The sequence below is a fragment of the Protomyctophum bolini genome, assembly GCF_963924005.1.
Source record: "Protomyctophum bolini genome assembly, chromosome: 11".
In the NCBI taxonomy this organism is placed as follows: domain Eukaryota; kingdom Metazoa; phylum Chordata; class Actinopteri; order Myctophiformes; family Myctophidae; genus Protomyctophum; species Protomyctophum bolini.
The window spans coordinates 21,576,396-21,594,373 of NC_137872.1; the positions used below are offsets into that span (position 1 = coordinate 21,576,396).

General features: G+C 40.1%; 2 protein-coding genes and 1 long non-coding RNA gene across 3 annotated transcripts; 2 read left to right on the forward strand and 1 right to left on the reverse strand.

Moving 5' to 3' along the window:
• Positions 1-3,500: 3,500 nt before the first annotated feature.
• Positions 3,501-5,707, forward strand: nupr1b (nuclear protein 1b). Its single transcript, XM_080775623.1, has 3 exons — positions 3,501-3,709; positions 4,142-4,276; positions 4,967-5,707. The coding sequence occupies exons 1-2, from the start codon at positions 3,607-3,609 to the stop codon at positions 4,267-4,269; spliced, it is 231 nt and encodes a 76-aa protein (XP_080631749.1). The 5' UTR covers positions 3,501-3,606; the 3' UTR covers positions 4,270-4,276; positions 4,967-5,707.
• Positions 5,708-6,643: 936 nt separating this feature from the next.
• On the reverse strand, positions 6,644-11,868 carry LOC308323355 (tripartite motif-containing protein 29-like; the record flags this gene model as incomplete). Its single annotated transcript, XM_080775084.1, has 4 exons — positions 6,644-6,670; positions 8,103-8,116; positions 8,577-9,338; positions 11,847-11,868. 4 exons carry the CDS (start codon positions 11,866-11,868, stop codon positions 6,644-6,646), a joined length of 825 nt encoding a protein of 274 aa, XP_080631210.1.
• Positions 11,869-12,214: 346 nt separating this feature from the next.
• On the forward strand, positions 12,215-13,879 carry LOC308323534. Its single transcript, XR_013964819.1, has 3 exons — positions 12,215-12,321; positions 13,179-13,379; positions 13,552-13,879. It is a non-coding gene; the product is annotated as an uncharacterized lncRNA (long non-coding RNA).
• Positions 13,880-17,978: the final 4,099 nt, after the last annotated feature.

Sequence of the window (17,978 nt, forward strand, 5' to 3'; positions counted from 1 at the left end):
TATGGATGGATGGCTATAATCTGTACATTGAAACTATACACACATTATAATCCTATAGTGTGTGTATAGTGCCCCACGAGATCGATAAAGATAAAGACTTTAAAACACTTCTGGGGTAACTTGAAAGTGCTTGAAAGTGAACACAAATGTTATGAAATACATGAAAAAACACATTAGAAGGACAATGTCAGTCACCAGAACCAGGGCTGTGTGTTTTCAGTGAATTGCACAAGGTTAAAATGAAGTTTGTAGATCAATGGGTTCATATTATACAGTATAGGGGGCATGTGTGATTGAATCATTATCAAATATCTGAATATTGAATCAAGCAAATTAAAGCCTGTCTGGGGTGTCACAAAAGCATGATATGTTTTTTGGCTATTTGAAAATATTTATTCATTTGGAAGTTGTGAAATGGGACATTCTGCACAATGAGTAGCCTATAATTATGCCTATATTTTGATGCCAATACTTTTTCACTTTTATTTTTAAAAGTACATTTTGAATTCCCATAACAGAGTAGGTGTATATCTACATTGCAGCACTATTACTTTTACTTAATGAAAGAACGTGAGTACTTTTTCACTGAAAGTAGGTCACGTCTAACGGTCAACGTGAACGTGAACGTGACAAAGGTAAGTAGAACGCTGCAGGTGTTGATAAGCTCAAATCAGCACTGGCTCAACCTTATCTGTTTAGCAGAAACGTGGACCAAAGACCTTGAACACGCATGCAGTACTTCAACACGCTGGACTGCATAGTCAGACATACAAAATGAGTGGACAATAATATTTGTAAACACAGAAACACATAAAGAGATAGCGCTGAATGACCATAACAGGTCTGTAACTCTGAATGTGTACAAATGGTTCCTTTTGTACTCTCCACTACTAGTTTCGTTGGACCCACAGCCACTACTAGTTAAGTTGGACTCATAATGTGACATTCATAGTGTCATAGTAAATCAGTGCGATACATATTCTGAAGAAAACCTGGAGACTTGACATGCAGTAATTGTGTATTAGGATCAATATAAGAACATTACAATGGTGTGTAAAACAAACAGATAATCTAATGTCCCATGGACAGGGACAAGTACCACGAACACATTTGTCCATGTCCGGACATATTGATTACACATGGTGCAGCAGTGGTGGAAAGGAACTACCTCAAGTACTTACTTCCATACAGTAATTAATTACAGTAGCCTACCAACCAAATTATGCAGAATGGTCGATTTAAACAAACTGTTCCAAAAGTCTTTAAAATATGTGACGCAGCACATTGCGTTGTGAGCTTGTATCAGCTAACTTCAGCAAAAAGCTTTCCCCACAGATACTCGGTAACTATAGTGTATACAGATGGAAATTGACCCTTACAGGTCCATTTGGTTCCATATAGTCAGAGTTTAAAATGGATGAATTGGCAACATAGAGTCTTCATATTGCATTATTACTGGGAGGAGACCCCGGGGCAGACCAAGGACCAGATGGGGAGATTACATCTCCACACGTGCCTCGGGATCCCCTCAGGATCCCCTTAGGTGGGAGTTGCTAATGTTGCTCAAAGTCAAATTGCTCTGGAGAGGGATGGCTGGAAATCTGATTGATTGATTGATTGATTAATTGATTGATTGATTAACAGTTTGCAGAATTACAGTACATTTCAAGTACAACTCAATACAATAACTGTTAACTGTGAGTGGACCATAAAGCATTACACTTGTTTACAATAAGGCCCACCATTTTCAATTCATCAAAACATTTAGAGACGTACGAATATACACATCATATATATAGTCAAAACAGGAAATCATCATAGAGGAGGTAAAAAAGGAAAAGTAACATATAGTAAGGGGGGAAAAGGGGTGGGTGGAGGATTCAGATTTTACGGGGGCCAGTTTCGAATTGCAGACGTCTGTAGGTTCCCTTTGAGAGCAGTTTTGAAGGAGTTAAGGGATGTCTTAATGACTGTGACCTGACTCCGGATAAGGGGTTGAAGATGTATGGATGATTATTATTTTAAATACTTTAAAGTGGTCCTTGAGGGGGTTCCAGAGCATCATTCAGCTACATTGGTAGTTAATATTCACCAGCATTACATGTAGCCCTACTACAAGTAACTAAAAGAGATTGTACATGGCTGTTTATTTTTGATTGACTTTGCTGAAAACTAGGTCACACACACACACACACACACACACACACACACACACACACACACACACCATAAACACGCACACACACATGCACGCGCGCACACACGCACGCACACATGCATGCACACACCATAAACAAATAATGATAGAAAAAGGCATGACTCCACAGTCCAAACAAACAAGGCTAGGCTAGGTTGACCTAAAAAAAAAATCTGCAATCTGATGCAACTGTGCTGCAAGGCAATCATAGCAGACATTAGGAGGCAGCGTTGCCATGTCTGCTTATTAAGCGACTTTGTGTTTGTTTGTAGCCCATGAGTATAGTTTCCGCCCGTGGGAGGTTTCTTTCTTTCTAAATGTGCAGTCACTTTATTTGGGGCTTGTTCCCTAATGTTGTCTAAAATATGTCCACGCCAATAATACATCTGAACATTTTGTGCGAGGGATCGGGCCTACCAGATTTGAGTTGTTAGAATGTTCCAAAAAGAATATTCAAAATGTTTCATTGTTTTCAAGATTTTTGAAATATACGCTTAAAGAGAGCTAGAGCTTAAAGGGACCAGACCCAGCACCAATTGCAATGGGTCTGGTCCACAAGATTCACTACACCACCAAGATACCATGTACCTGTCTAAATACTCCCTTAATGTCAACGAAGTCCCACAACACCAGAGGGAGTTCAACAAACCATGTGCAACCCAGATTCGGCACAAACAAGGGACTACATTTATTTCCATTTCGCTCCTATGCCACCAAAATGTGGAACGCCCTACCAACAGTCATTAAGACACACGAATCCCTTGACTGCAATTCGAAACTGGCCCCCGTAAAATCTGAATCCCCCACCCACCCCTCACTGTATATGTTTCTTTTCCCTTTTTACCTCCTATGATGATTTCCTGTTTTGACTACATAGTTGTGTATATTCGTCTCTAAACATCTCTAAATGTTTTGATGAATTGAAAATGGTGGGCCCTATTGTAAACAAGTGTAATGCTTTATGGTGTCGTCCACTCATGCCACAGACGAAAAACAGTCTAAGTCCACACTATTTATCCATAATGTATAAATGATAGATAAGGGGTCAGGACAGCGAGGCCTTTTCGTGGAGGGGTCAGAATGAAATTTGGACTTCGTCTGTGGTACTCAGTTTTTGTATTGAGTTGTAGCCTACTTGAAATGTTAATCACTCAATCAATCAATCAATCAATCAAAAGCTTGGTCGCTTCTTATGGGTTTGTTAGATTATCTGGCAACTCTGAGAGGAGGAGGAGAAGGAGGAGGAGGAGGAGTGTCCCAGGCGGGAGGAGTTACTTTAGTATAAATAAAATCCACACGGTGAAGTTCAACAACAACAAGAAGAAAAACACTCTGAATTTTGGCTTGCAAGACAGACTCTCCTCTCTTCTCATCAGACCAGCAGAACAGCAGAACAAAAGCACGCAGACATGTCGACGACTCACGTGGACGTGAAGAAAATCGAGCCCACCACCTTCGAAGACCAGTACTATGATGAATATGAATATTATAATCTGACCGACAAATACACAGGTAAGATTATAGCCAAGCCTACTGTAGTAGGCAGGGTGGTTACAAGTAGGCTACAGGCCTAATGCCTATTCTTAGGTTGTTTCCGCAATGGAAACAATAAGCCATCATTTTTGTTTTACTATACTGTCAAATTGCAAAAAGGGGACGTGTACTACTTCGACTTGAGTATAAACTTTTTCTTTTGTTTTTACTTTTAATTGAGTAGGCCTATATAGGCTGTAACTTTGTCAAAAGGCGATTTTTAGGTTAAGTAATTTATTTGGCTTTTACTCGAGGTCCGTCTTCAATCATCGAGCAGACGCCATCATGATGCGATGGAGAAATATTCCAACGGCGACTGACGAAGTATCAAACAGCCAGGCCTTGAGTTTCTACGTGTTCATGTTGTTTACGTTTTCATTCCACGTGTTTTATTTATCTTCTCTCCACCAGATGGCACTGCGCGCAAAGGCAGGAGCAAGAAGGAGGCCAGCGACAACACCAACAGACACAACCCAGGAGGACACGAGAGAAAGATCGTAGAGAAACTGCAAAACACAGAGAAGAAGGCCAAGGAGTGAACCACAGGTAGGCCTATACAATTTAAACTCTCATTTGTGCCTTCAGAACATTTTTGTTTTTTTACTATTTAAAAAAAAACAAACATTTTAAAATGGTTCAAATAGCCGATCTACAAGCTCACAACCTGTTGATGTAGATCGGTTAGTTGAAATGTTTTTCAAGATGGTAAAACATGGCAAATAAGTTCAGGGATAAAGGCTAAGGCCCGCCCAAGATAGGGCCACAGCTATACATTTAAATCGGGTAAAAATGGAATGGAATGGTTCCATTTGGTTTCATTTGTACCCTGTCGTTGTAGATGAATTGAGTCTTCATAATGCAGCTAATTGAATAATTTATTTTTAACATAATTGTAAATACAACTATGGAACATATTCATTTTTTGATTGATGGATAGGTGTACAGACCAATATCACAGCAAATCATGTTTAACAATAAAAGTGGGGTCCGTGAATGGTTTTGAATCCTTTTTGGGGCCCAAGGCAAACCAATGAGTGATCCAAAATCTCTCATTCTGTATTGGGGAATGAGAAAGAAATATTGAGACGCTAAATGGAAATCATATTTGTGAATGACTGTATAGGCCTAGTTGTATACATGTCAATAATAATGTGTGGTCACAAATTAAAGGCACACCAGGACTTGCTTTAATGTGAACCTACTCTCTAGAATGTAACAAATCCCATAATTCCACAGTGCTAATCGGACGGCTAAACCTGGTAACCGGACCATGGCCTGGTAACTGCCGCTTGGCGACGGAACAACATGGGGGAGCAGGGTGCGGGAGGAGCGTGATGGCGAGCTCAGACAGACGGGACGTTTTTTTTTACGCGTCCGACGGAAGGCACGCACACACGCACCGCAGTGGCATCACTTCAGACCGCCAGCACTGCGTTTGGTCTCCTGCAAGATGGAGGACGCGTTTATCTGTCAGTGGTCTGACTCTGTGGTTCTCAAAATGGGGTCGGGGGACCCCCCAAATGGGTTGCCTGAGGGTTTTCCAGGGGGTCTCGCCCAGCAAAATGATTTGACTTTTAACGTTATTTTAATACTAGATTGTTTGGGAAATAGCCGATCTGCAAGCTCACGATGCAACACATGGTGAGCTTGTAGATTTGGTATTTTAGATTATTTCTTCCAGAAAGTCGACAGTCTGTGATATTTTACTTTTGAATAAATGCATAACAAAACAATCTTTTCCGGGTCCGTGGACAAAAAATGCATAGCAATTTGGCGTCCATGACATAAAACATTTGAGAACCACTCTAGACCCTTACTGACCATGTAAGAAAAACGGGGACTCTGTGTTTTTTCTTCTTTTGCATTTGTGTTTTGTAAAAGTCATTAAATGACACCTTGTCAAGTGAAACATTATTTTTGTATTAATGTAAGGCGCATTTTAATGTGGTGGAAATAAAATTTGTATTTCTTTTGGAATTTGAAGTTTGTATTCTTTCTACTCCTATGTGTAGAACATATTCGTAAGAGTTCCAATACACACATCCAGTGTGTAAAGTACATTAGAAGTAGCCTAATGCAGAGGATTAAGACCATGCAGACATGTTTTGTCTTTTACTCTCCTACATCTCAGAGGCAAATATTTTACTTAAACTCTACAAAATGCAATACTAGTTTTATAATTACAAAACAAAGTAACCACTTCAACCCTATACATTTTTGGCTATTTTCAAAGGATAACATTTTTGGTTAATACATAACATTTGTACTTTTACTAATGTAAAGTTTGAATTCTGGACTTTTACTTGTAAGACTAACTACATTGCAGTATTGATACTTTTACTGCACATCAACACTTGTTATGTGTTTTCTGTCCCTTTTTCTTTTTATCAAATGTTTTTTATTAAAGACAAATCACAAGACACGTTAACATCATGAATGACTAAAGAAAACAAAACACATATAAAAACAACACAGCAATCTGTCCCATTATTAAACTGATTACGTAACTGATCATGTTAATGCACACTAAATGGTTAATGTAAACTCCCAATACATTTGTTCAGAAATGACAGAACGTTCATGAAATTCATGAAACTAGATCATGAAATATTGAATGGGGGAAACGCTAGTAGTTCAACATTCAAACAGTTGTCTGCTAATCCATATCACATCAATGCATGCTGTTTCATAGAGAATTTATTTTAACAGAGTAGAGGTTCCCCTACACCAAAGGCGTATACAAAATACAGGTTTTTGTATTGAGGGTTTATAGTTTACACATTAATCTAATACAACGCTGCACAATGATAGTGCTGTCAAACAAGTATTAGTCCGGCAGTCGGGTTGTGGAGTGGGAAAATCGTTATATAGTATTTTTTATTGGCCTAAATTGTTTATATACTGTAAATACATTCATGAATCCACTTGCTGACCGGCTATCTGTATGGAGCAATTGTTTTATAGGGGTTTATATGTCACCCTACCATTAACATCCTCTAATCTGCAACCCAAATGTATACAATATAGATAGTGAGGATCCTTGCTTCATCTGTCTCGCAGAGCAAGGGGTTGTAAAACACTGTTCTAGTGATTTGTTGATCCATTAATGCCAGGCCTTGCATTAACATCAGTCATTTGATATTATACAGCATAATGGCTGTCATGCATCCTGTAGGGACCGTAGGGACTAGGGAGGTTCCCTTCGCGGTCCGTTTGGCTGACCTCACCATGTCTTCCACAGGCATGCAGATCCAGGGAGGCAAGTGAACAGCTATTTGCATACCATATAGAGAGTAATGGCCCCTGTCAGGATGCTTTGGGTGGTGACAGTGTGTAACAAACGGCAGATTAAAACGCTGTAAGAGAAATACATTTTACATTGACAAATGAACCAAGGAAGGGGTGACCTTGGACTAAATAAAAAAGTAAGCAAGATTTTGTCTGAACGTGTTGAACGCTTGAGGACAGTATGTGCTTCTGAACTCTGGTAGGAGGTATAGAGTTCCCCTGTAAGCACAATACATACACGCACTTGTTTATTACTTGCGCAAGCAGAGTGCGCAAGCACTGTAATCGGCTGCGTATGTGGCGTCGCTCGGCCAATCAGGGACCAAGTATGTATGTATGTCGGTGGCGTCGCTCTGCCAATCAGGGGCGATGAACAGCAATCGGCTGAGTGTGTTGGTACATTCCACCAACTAATGAGAAACCACTGTTCTCGATGATGTAACTAAAGTATGTTTCAAAATTGGTATAAGGTCAATATGGGGTATGTATCGGCTGGGTATGTGTATGTCGGTGTACCGGGCAATGAGGGACCACTGACCACTGTTGTATTTCAAACCTAGACAGCAGCAGAGAGGTTTAGGACTCAGAGCAGCAGTCGTACCAGCAATGGTGAGCGCACCTCATGGCGCACTCAAGTTGGCAGCTCGACAGAGTGCATTTCTAGTTACATTAGCAATTAATTAAATATTACTGACCGAATGATAGGAGGCTCTGAGATAGTACTGCATTGTTGCACAATGTTTGTGGCCTGAGAAGGCATTTCGGTAAGGCAAAGAGTATAAATGACTGTGGTGAATGTCTGTGACTACCATTTGCCTGAGACTGAGAGATGCTGACAGTAGGTACCTATACCACAAATAATAAATGGGCCTACAGCAACTAGTAGGCTACCACCATAAAATGGTTTTAACTGTGTGAATGCCAGGTGGCAGCAATTAGAGAAGCACTAGCTTTCTTGGTGTAGAACTTCAATAATGAAGTAATTGCTAAGAGACCTCGATGGGTTTCTGAAGTTTAAAACTGAATAGGCCCTGATGTGCATAACTGCAAAGATACTCACTGTAATAAGATAGTCAATCCATACCCCATGCCTGACCACTGTTACGGAAAATGGTAAATTAAAAAGGTACACAAATAAACCTGTATAGGGGCTAGTGCCCCTCAAAAAAAGAAAAAGAAAGAAATACATTTAGTAGATTCTGCTTGTTTTCCTCAGGAGTAAAATGGTCCAGAATGTTCTGTACCTTACATGATGTCACTCAATGTTTACTGATCAAACAAAGCTACATTTTAAATACACACCTCACTGGGTCGTAAAAGATACATTTAGATACACACCTCACTGGGTCGTAAAAAATACATTTAGATACACACCTTACTGGGTCTTATTTATATCTAAGAGATAGATGTAAAAATAAAAATAAAAATAAAAATAAAAATAAAAATAAAAATAAAAATAAAAATAAAAATAAAAATAAAAATAAAAATAAAAATAAAAATAAAAATAAAAATAAAAATAAAAATAAAAATAAAAATACTTTAAAACATGCTGCCCCACCCTCAATAATCACCTCTAGTAAAAACTGAAACACACCAAAGTTGCTCGGAGGATGCATATTGTTGCTGAATGGGTGTACATATTCACTGATGCTTGGCAGGGAGGTGTAACGCTGCAGAAAATGGATGTGATCCTCTGTGTGTGAGAGCTGCTCCAGAGCCTCCAGCTCAGCATGTCTCCTCCTCAGTTCAGTGACCTCCTGCTCCACACGCCTTCTCAGTTCTTCAGCACGACTCACTTCACGTTTCTGCTGGTCTCTGATCAGCTCTCTCACCTCAGATCGTGTTTCCTCAATGGAAGAGATGAGCTCAGTAAAGGTGGCGTCGATGTTCTCCACTGCTCTGTCAGCACAGTGGTTCATGGATCCCACCTCCTGGTGAAGCATCTTTGCATCTTTCTCTCTCTCCTGGAGTCTCTGCTGAATGTTCTTTTGGCTCCAACCAAGTTCTTTCTGTTTCTCAGTCCTTTCTGTTGCAGCTGAGATCATATCGTGACCTTTGTGTTCCTCCATGGAGCACAGATAACAGATACACTTCTGATCAGTACGACAAAAAAGTTTCTTCACCTCATCGTGAAGAGAGCAGATGTTCTCCTGAAGGACGGTGGAGGCTTTGACCAGCTTGTGTTTCTTAAAGGCAGGAGATCGATAGTGAGGCTGGAGGTGAACATCACAGTAAGAGACCCGACACTGAAGACAAGTCTTCACAGCTTTTTGTCTCCGTTTTCTCCCGGTGCATACATCACAGACCACGTGTCTTTTGGCTGTTTTTCAGCCTCCTCTGTTAGAGGAGCGCCCTTGTTGCCGAAAGATTGCCGGTTCGATTCCCCGGACGGGCAGGAAAAATCTGGGTGGGGAAGTGATTGTCATCACTCACCCAACACCGCTGAAGTGCCCTTGGCTTGAGCAAAGCACTGAACCCCCAAATGCTCCCCCTGGAGCTGCTTAGTGGCCAACAGTATAAGACTGTGGTTGTACTGGTCAGCTCCCAGGTTTTAATGTGTGTGTGTAATGTGTGTATGTGCAGGGCGTTGCTGAAAATGAGCACCTGTGCTCAGCTACTTCCCTGGGTAAATAAAGAATAAGAAAAGAATGTGCAGGTAATTGAGCGTACATTTATTTTGTTCTGGTTTAGTGTATTCAGTGATTCATTAATAGGAACTATTTACCCTGCAAATTAAAACCCTGCTTTTCATTTACAAGTTGACACAATTAACGTCTCTTGTACACGTGTATGCACTGGCCAAGACGAAGGGATATTTCAAGTTCCATGGCCAAAACAAGACAAAACTCTGACTACTAGCTAGTATCTCTTGATATCATCTGAATGCTATTGAAGAGCATTTGATACAATCACCACTGAAGCTTAATCCCTTTTTACTGTCCTGTTTTGATATGCAGTAATATTTAAAGTTACAATCTGCTGTATGCAAAGTCATTCAGATACATACAAGATAAAAGGTGATTGGCTGAAATTAAATGAAAGCTTTCTGTTGAGATTTTCTCTGACTGGTTTCCTAGAAACACGAAATTGTGAACCGTATTAGTGACCTCAGGTCCAAGGGGTGCCTGTTCATTGTCCCGAGATATTTGTTTAAATGTGCTAGGCCTATATAAATGTAATTGCGGGACTGCTTTTCTGTAGGCCTACAGTATACACACTGGAAGCAAACAAGCCATCAGGGCTTTTTTTAAAATGATTCTTTTAGCAATATTGCATAACCGTTTTTTCTTTTCTTTTTTGAAAACTGTTAAAAATAATTCAGTCAGTCAGTCACAACAACTCTTACACCTGAACCAAATGTGGTAGTAAATAAAAACAAACAAAAGGCACATAGTACCGTATAAACTACTAAACAGTAATAACAATGTTACTCCCCCAGACAAGCAAACACCAATAGAAAGAAAATCAATAGCAGCCGATCTTAATGTAAAATACTCAGAGAATACTGTAGTGACCTCAGGTCCAATAAGTAGTGGTTTTCATTATCCTGCGATAGAGAGACATGACTACAGTACCACTATAAAAACTGGTGGGTGTGTGTGTGTGTGTGTGTGTGTGTGTGTGTGTGTGTGTGTGTGTGTGTGTGTGTGTGTGTGTGTGCTAATGTGAAGCACATCAAGTCTACTTTGTATGGAATGGTTATTTAGACAAATTAAGTGCTTTATTCGACTTCACGGTTCGATATAACATAACCAAGTGCCACCAATAAAATCCTCAGTGAACTGAGGTACACTTTGAGAGTGTACAAACCAGGTTGTTAACACAGCATTTTACACAGCATTCTAAAGTGAAGGATCACAGTTTTGCAGCGTCATCTCAAAAATGAATATTTGATTTTCAAACATGTTTGGGGTCAATTTAACGTCTATGCTGGCTTTTGCCGGCAGCTTTTAAGTTGCTTGATTCAGTATTTAATGTAGATATTTGATTTAATACCAGCTTTCCTGGAACAGGTGTTTTTAATGAGTCTAAAACAAAGTTTATAGGTTAGTGGGTTTATAGAATGAATATCAAATGTTTAAATACTGAATCAAGCAACTTAAAAACTGTCTGGGTGTTCACAAAAGCCTGAGTAGACGTTAAAACAACCCCAAACATGTGTTGTTCAGATATGGCACGCACACACGCATACACACAGTGTTGGAGAGATCAATGCAGAGGATAAAGACCGGACATGTTTTGTATTAATGTAACTTCACTGTGAAACAGCATAGGGCATATGATTACGACATCCACAAACAATTAATATCATAATAATTCAAAATTATCCATCACCCTCTATACTTTTACTTCTAAGTACTTAAAGTATATTTAGGTAGCACATGTGCTGCACTGTCTCCGCTTTGTGTTTATACTTAGTGTAACTGATTGCATCTTTGACAGTCAAAGATGCAACACAATGAGATTTGATAATTTCATCACACACACACACACACACACACACACACACACACACACACACACACACACACACACACACACACACACACACACACACACACACACACACACACACACACACACACACACACACACACACACAGAGAGAGAGAGAGAGAGAGAGAGTCAACTGAACATCAAGATCAAGTATGTGATAACCTATAAATTCATCAAAGACCAATGAGCAGCCTCACAGGACCTGGCACACATCCCTCAGACAGCTCTAGAATGCAGGTTGGTGTTCTCCAGTCTATAACATTTTAGTACTGCTATTTTTTGTTAAGCCTATCTGTAATTTACTTCAGTTTTGGGGGTTTGGGACACTTACAAACTTTCACACACTCACACATATAGACATATATTGTACTTATGACCCAACTATACATTTATAGGAAGTGCGTTATAAATGAACCACTATTTTAAATCTATCTGGGAAATAGCCGATCTACAAGCTCATAATGTGTCACGATGTGAACTTAAGTGTTATGAGCTTTTAAATTGGCTATTTTATTGATATAGTACTTTCAAATTGGAAAACTCTAAATTTTAATACAGCAAGCATTGATGTTAAAAAGAAAATGTACTTTGTAATTTGTTGTTTTGAATATAGAACAGGTTTGTTTAGTGATGTGATTCAAGTCTGTAATGTATTTTTTGTGTTGCTATAGCCAGGTTATACTGTATAATGCATACCTTGCATTATACCTTGGCTTCAGTCCTCTCGATTAAAATGGCAGATGCTTCCATCATTCTTGTCCCTGTGTTCATACTCCCGGTATACTGCCTCACCCACATTATATATGGTGAGTCGATTATTATGTATTCTAATTTATAATAAAAGGTCCTGCACATGTGATTTAGGGCAACATTTTGAATGCTGGCAATTCAAATAATGTGGAAAAAAATACACTATTTTGATATTTTGGCATTGTCATAAACAATAAATATGTTTATACAATTATTGGAAAATGTCTTTGAATTGCTAAATCAGTTCTGTGCAGTTCCATTCTGCTACCAGTAGTCACCTTTTCAAAACTTCTCATTTCCAATCAATGCCATCCATAATATAATTGCATTAACAAATAAACTCCTACTTGTATTTCTCCCAATAGATATGGGAGTTTTTTTTGTCATTGGTCATGTTGTCAAACTCACTTTGGCTGTGTGTAATCTGTGGGAAGTATGTGTCTCTGATATATTGGTATATAGTGGGCAGGTGGTTAGAAAGTGTAGCCTAGTTTCCACCACATTTTGTGTGCAGCGGGTGCATAGTGTGTCTTCCCTTGGGAGCGGGGTCTGTCTTTAGCGGCCTTTCTCTATTGAAAGGCTGTTCACTGAGTCTCCAAACTCTCCATGCATCCATCCATCCATCTCCATCTCCATCCGCTTATCCGTAGTCGGTATTCAGTATTCAGCCAATGTATATTCTCTTTTTAGTGCTAGATAGCATTCCATTTTGCTTTATATCATTATATTGTTGTCAAACAGAATTATTAACTGTTTGTGATTTTTAGTAGGCCTAATGTAACTCAGGGGTGCCATGCATAACGTTATTTACAGCCAGTTATTTACAGAAAAGTTTGAGATCTCTGGTCTAGCACATTTCCACACATGAACAAGTTCCCAACAAGTTAAGGAAACCTTGCTCTGCCTTCCACAGGTGCATGGTACATGGGCGTGTGTCCCATCCAGCCATACATCCCCATCTACCTGCTGGTCCTGGGATGTCTTAGCCTGTTGCTGATGCTGGCTGGGCCTATCGGCTTCTGCCTGGGGTTAAGGGGCCACCGCAATATTACAATTTGCTTCTGCATTTGGATTGCTGTGGATGCTATTTTCCTCTTATGCTGGTTCATCACAGGTGTGTGTGTGTGTGTGTGTGTGTGTGTGTGTGTGTGTGTGTGTGTGTGTGTGTGTGTGTGTGTGTGTGTGTACTATGTTATGTAGAAAACAAAACAATAATACAAAAAATAATGCTTTCTATGTTACAATGCTGTTCTTTTTTATTTATTTTTCCTTCTCATTTTCTCTAGGTAATGTGTGGATCTTCTCCATCTATGAGCCCAACTATAATAATCCTACATCGGATCAATATTGTCACAAGACTGTGTACCAGTGGGCTTTCTGGAACACCATTGTGGTCGACCTCATACTGGCTCTCTTTCTGTCATGTGGCTGCTTTTACCTTGTTTTTTTATTGCTCTGCTTTATTATTGGCCGGTTTTACCATGATGAGGGTGGCCAGACTGACCTTCTCATAGGATCTAGGGGAGCTGAGACTGTGTCCCCAACCCCATCTATCTATGGGTGCTAAGGCTGTGGCCCCAACCCCATCTATCTATGGGTGCTAAGGCTGTGGCCCCAACCATATCATGGGTGCTAAGGCTGTGGCCCCAACCCCATCTATCTATGGGTGCTAAGGCTGTGGCCCCAACCATATCATGGGTGCTAAGGCTGTGGCCCCAACACCATCTATCTATGGGTGCTAAGGCTGTGGCCCCAACCATATCATGGGTGCTAAGGCTGTGGCCCCAACACCATCTATCTATGGGTGCTAAGACTGTGGCCCCAACACCATCTATCTATGGGTGCTAAGGCTGTGGCCCCAACACCATCTATCTATGGGTGCTAAGGCTGTGGCCCCAACACCATCTATCTATGGGTGCTAAGGCTGTGGCCCCAACACCATCTATCTATGGGTGCTAAGGCTGTGGCCCCAACCATATCATGGGTGCTAAGGCTGTGGCCGTGGCCCCAACACCATCTATCTATGGGTGCTAAGGCTGTGGCCCCAACACCATCTATGGTGCTAAGGCTGTGGCCCTAACACCATCTATCTATGGGTGCTAAGGCTGTGGCCGTGGCCCCAACCCCCCTCAGATTGGAAATCTGAAAGAAAGAAAGAAAGAAAGAAACTTACAGTTTAGTTTCTTAAAGGGGCATTCCACTCATTTTCAACATTTTACTATGTCCGTTTTTGACGGGGGTGGGCTCGTTGGAATCGTGTCCATTTTGTGTTTCCTAGAACTGGAGGTCTGAAAAAAGCCATTAACATGGTCGGACACATCTTGATGACATCATCAAGATGTGTTTCACCATGTTAATGATTTCGATGAGGATTTTGTTTCCACCGGGAAAAACATACTTTTAGTTACTCCTCTGCGCCTTCTACCAATATTGCCCAGAGAATTGCCTCATAGTGAATATTTTTCCTCCGGTGAAAATAAATCCCTTTCTGCCCAAAAAGTACCATTTATACGTGGGTTGGGGGGCTCAGAGTGCTTCCACTAAGGAAAGTAGGCTCACAAACCGCCTTTGTTTTGGTGATTAGCAAAAACGTTAGAGTGGCGGAAGTTGAGAGTAACATAGCTCTAAATGCAACGCATTAGAGATATGGACCAGAGCTAGCAGGCCAGGGGCCATGCATCTTCACCATGCCATCTTGTGATCAATATTTTTTTACCAGAAACACATATAGGGCCTATAGCCTTGAATGCATAATTATATAGTGTCTATTCCACAGTGTTACACATTTTTTAAACTATAGCATGTATTGTATGCACATGGCCATTTAACCGCAAAGTCTACAAGTGAACTTCTATTTTGTGAACTAACTATTTTCTTTTCTTTGTTGCCTATAATGGCATGCTACGATTGATGTGTCAGAGTTAAAGTGGTTAGGTATTCAAGGCATCACTGTATACTGCAGGTGGCATTACATGTGGTTTCCAAGTCTATGCTGTGTGTGGGGTCGCAATAATTTAAAGGGAGCGGGTTATACAGTACGTCATGCCATTATAGATGACAGTTGTGGTTTCCAGGTGAACAGGTATTCTCTGTTTATGAGAAAGTCTAAACTGTGTCTAAACTGTGTGAGATCATCAAAGTCACACTACCAGGCTATAGGGTTCACATGCCATTTTTTGTTCTGCCATACCCAGACCAATAAGTTTAATGAAAACATGATCAATAACTCTATGCTAATGAATTGACCTGAAGAACCATGATGGATAATAAGTTGTGTTGTGATGCTTGGGCTTGTTTTTTTAAGAGCAGCTGGAAGCTCTCAGAGTCTGACAATCAGGCTAGAACTGATCCTGATCCAATTTAACTGCTTGGTGTGCCATTTCACAGCCGACTGTCTGACAAACAGAATGTGTTTAGTTTGATATTACCTTCCCAGAAATCACATGACATGGGAGGTTCATCATTCTATCTGCCTGCCCTACATACCTATTACCTACCTAACTGTAGACATAATAGACATTTTAAGACACAGCTTAAGACTCACCTTTTTACTCTTGCTTTTAGTTGAGTTTTAAAATATCTGTTCTTATCTTTGTACCACTGCCTTTGCCTGATTTGTCACTGCGTTATTGTCCTATTGTTTTAACTGCATGCCTGTTTTAATGCAGTTTTGTTTAGCTTTTGTTTGTATTATCTTTTCTGCTCTGTAAAGCACTTTGAGCTACATTTATGTATGAAAGGTGCTATATAAATAAAGTTTATTATTATTAACTGGTGGAGATAGTGTCTAGTTCACTGTGATTCATGGGTAGAAATATTTACCCAGTTGAAAAAATAAATCAGCGGATTTTGTCCCATTCCTTTGCCCCCCACACATCACCTCAAATGTAGGCTACTGAAACTTTATTTTACACTAGGCCTATACTATACAGTGTCCTGCAGTCCACTTCACACTGACAGCAATACATAATGTAAGACAGGGGTTTTCAACTGATTGTGAACCAGGGATCTCCACCCTGACATAGAATCAACCTGGGGACCTGCCTGTTGTGTTGGGTGGGGATATGGGCTAAGATTAGTGTTTTTGTAATAATAATCTCCTAATAATAATAATAATGACTCAACCAGATAATCCGGTTCACTTCCCCACTTGAAATTCTAACTCCCTTTTTCTGTTGAATGTCTTGTCCTCCAACTTAATTGTCAGTAAATGACTAAATGGACGGTCATCATAGGTCACCAGGTCATTCACTTCACAGTTTCTCAACTAGTGGAAAGAACATTTGTAAAATAAACAAATCCTACATTACTAAAATACCTCCACAGACCACCTGTTGAAAACCCCTGATGTAAGACAGCAGGTTAAAATACACTCATGTAGTAACAGTAAGTAACATAACCATGCAGTGCACATGCATGCACACACAGTGTTGACAAAAATAGTCAACAGTCTCTCATCAGTCTTTTTCTGCTGCATATTCCAACAATCTGAACTGCACACACTGGTTGCAAAATCTCAAAATGGACAGTATATATTGTATACATAAACATTGTTGGGCAATATATATGTTACTGTACTTATTATTACTTTTGCGCCCCCGCACCTGCAAAAAAGGATCCTATACAATATAATAGTCAGCTTAAGTTAGAACTGAATCCAATTGTTTTGAATAATATTAGGAAGAGTCTCCAATCAGCCAAAAACGCTATAAATAAAGGAGCAATCTCTCTTGACCTTTTAAATAAAATGTTTTCAAATGGTAGCCAACAAATCCAGAGTAATATGTAATATGTGCTATTTAAGTAAGTAAATAGGTATAATATTACTGTTTTGGCAGAGTAATAGCTTACTTTACTCGTTACTGGAAAAAGTAATAATATTACTGTAATATGTAACTAGTAACTCGTTACTGCCCAACACTGCTCACAATGCATTGTGACGCATTGAGCTCGTAGATTGGCTACTTCCAAATGCTGGCCAAAATGTATGTAGGGCTGTAACTAAAGCTGATAGGGTCACTCCTGGTGTCTGCTGCCAGGCGGTGACGGGGAGGGAGGTGGTGTGTGACCTGAACAGATACAGTACAAGTGAGACAAGGAAGGAGGAAGCAATAATTTACAGGAACAATAGGCTGATCTAATTGGAACAGGGCCAACTGAGTTGATGGGACAGGAATGTTAGGAGGAAGGACAGCTTGTTCAGTGTATAGTTGAACTGAGAAACAGCATAATCATGTTTATTTGTTAGGTTGAAAGTGGTTCATTATGTGATAATATTAATAATAATAATACCGGTAATACTGTTCGCTAATCCCTTCAATGTAAAATGTTTGTTGAAAGAAGATATATCAACAGTTTGGAGGCACAAAGAACAACAAACATCTATGGTGGATTGCAAATATGCACTGACACCAAGTGGCCAATCTGTGCCACTGCACTTTCAGATGAGACCATGATACAATAAATGCAGAGAATCTTTGCAGTGGCGTATCTACAATAAGGCCAGGCCAGGTGGCCACCTGGCCAAATCCATTTGAAAACACAAAAAGAAAGGACAAACACCGAACCTGAGAACGACCCACGTCGAAGGCGATTGTCCAGAACCGCCGTAAAATACTCTGGCCATGGCCCAAATGAGCAACCGCAGCCTAAGTTCTAGAACTTGGGCATCACGTCGGTATACCCTTTGGCCTGCAGTGTACACCGACATGTC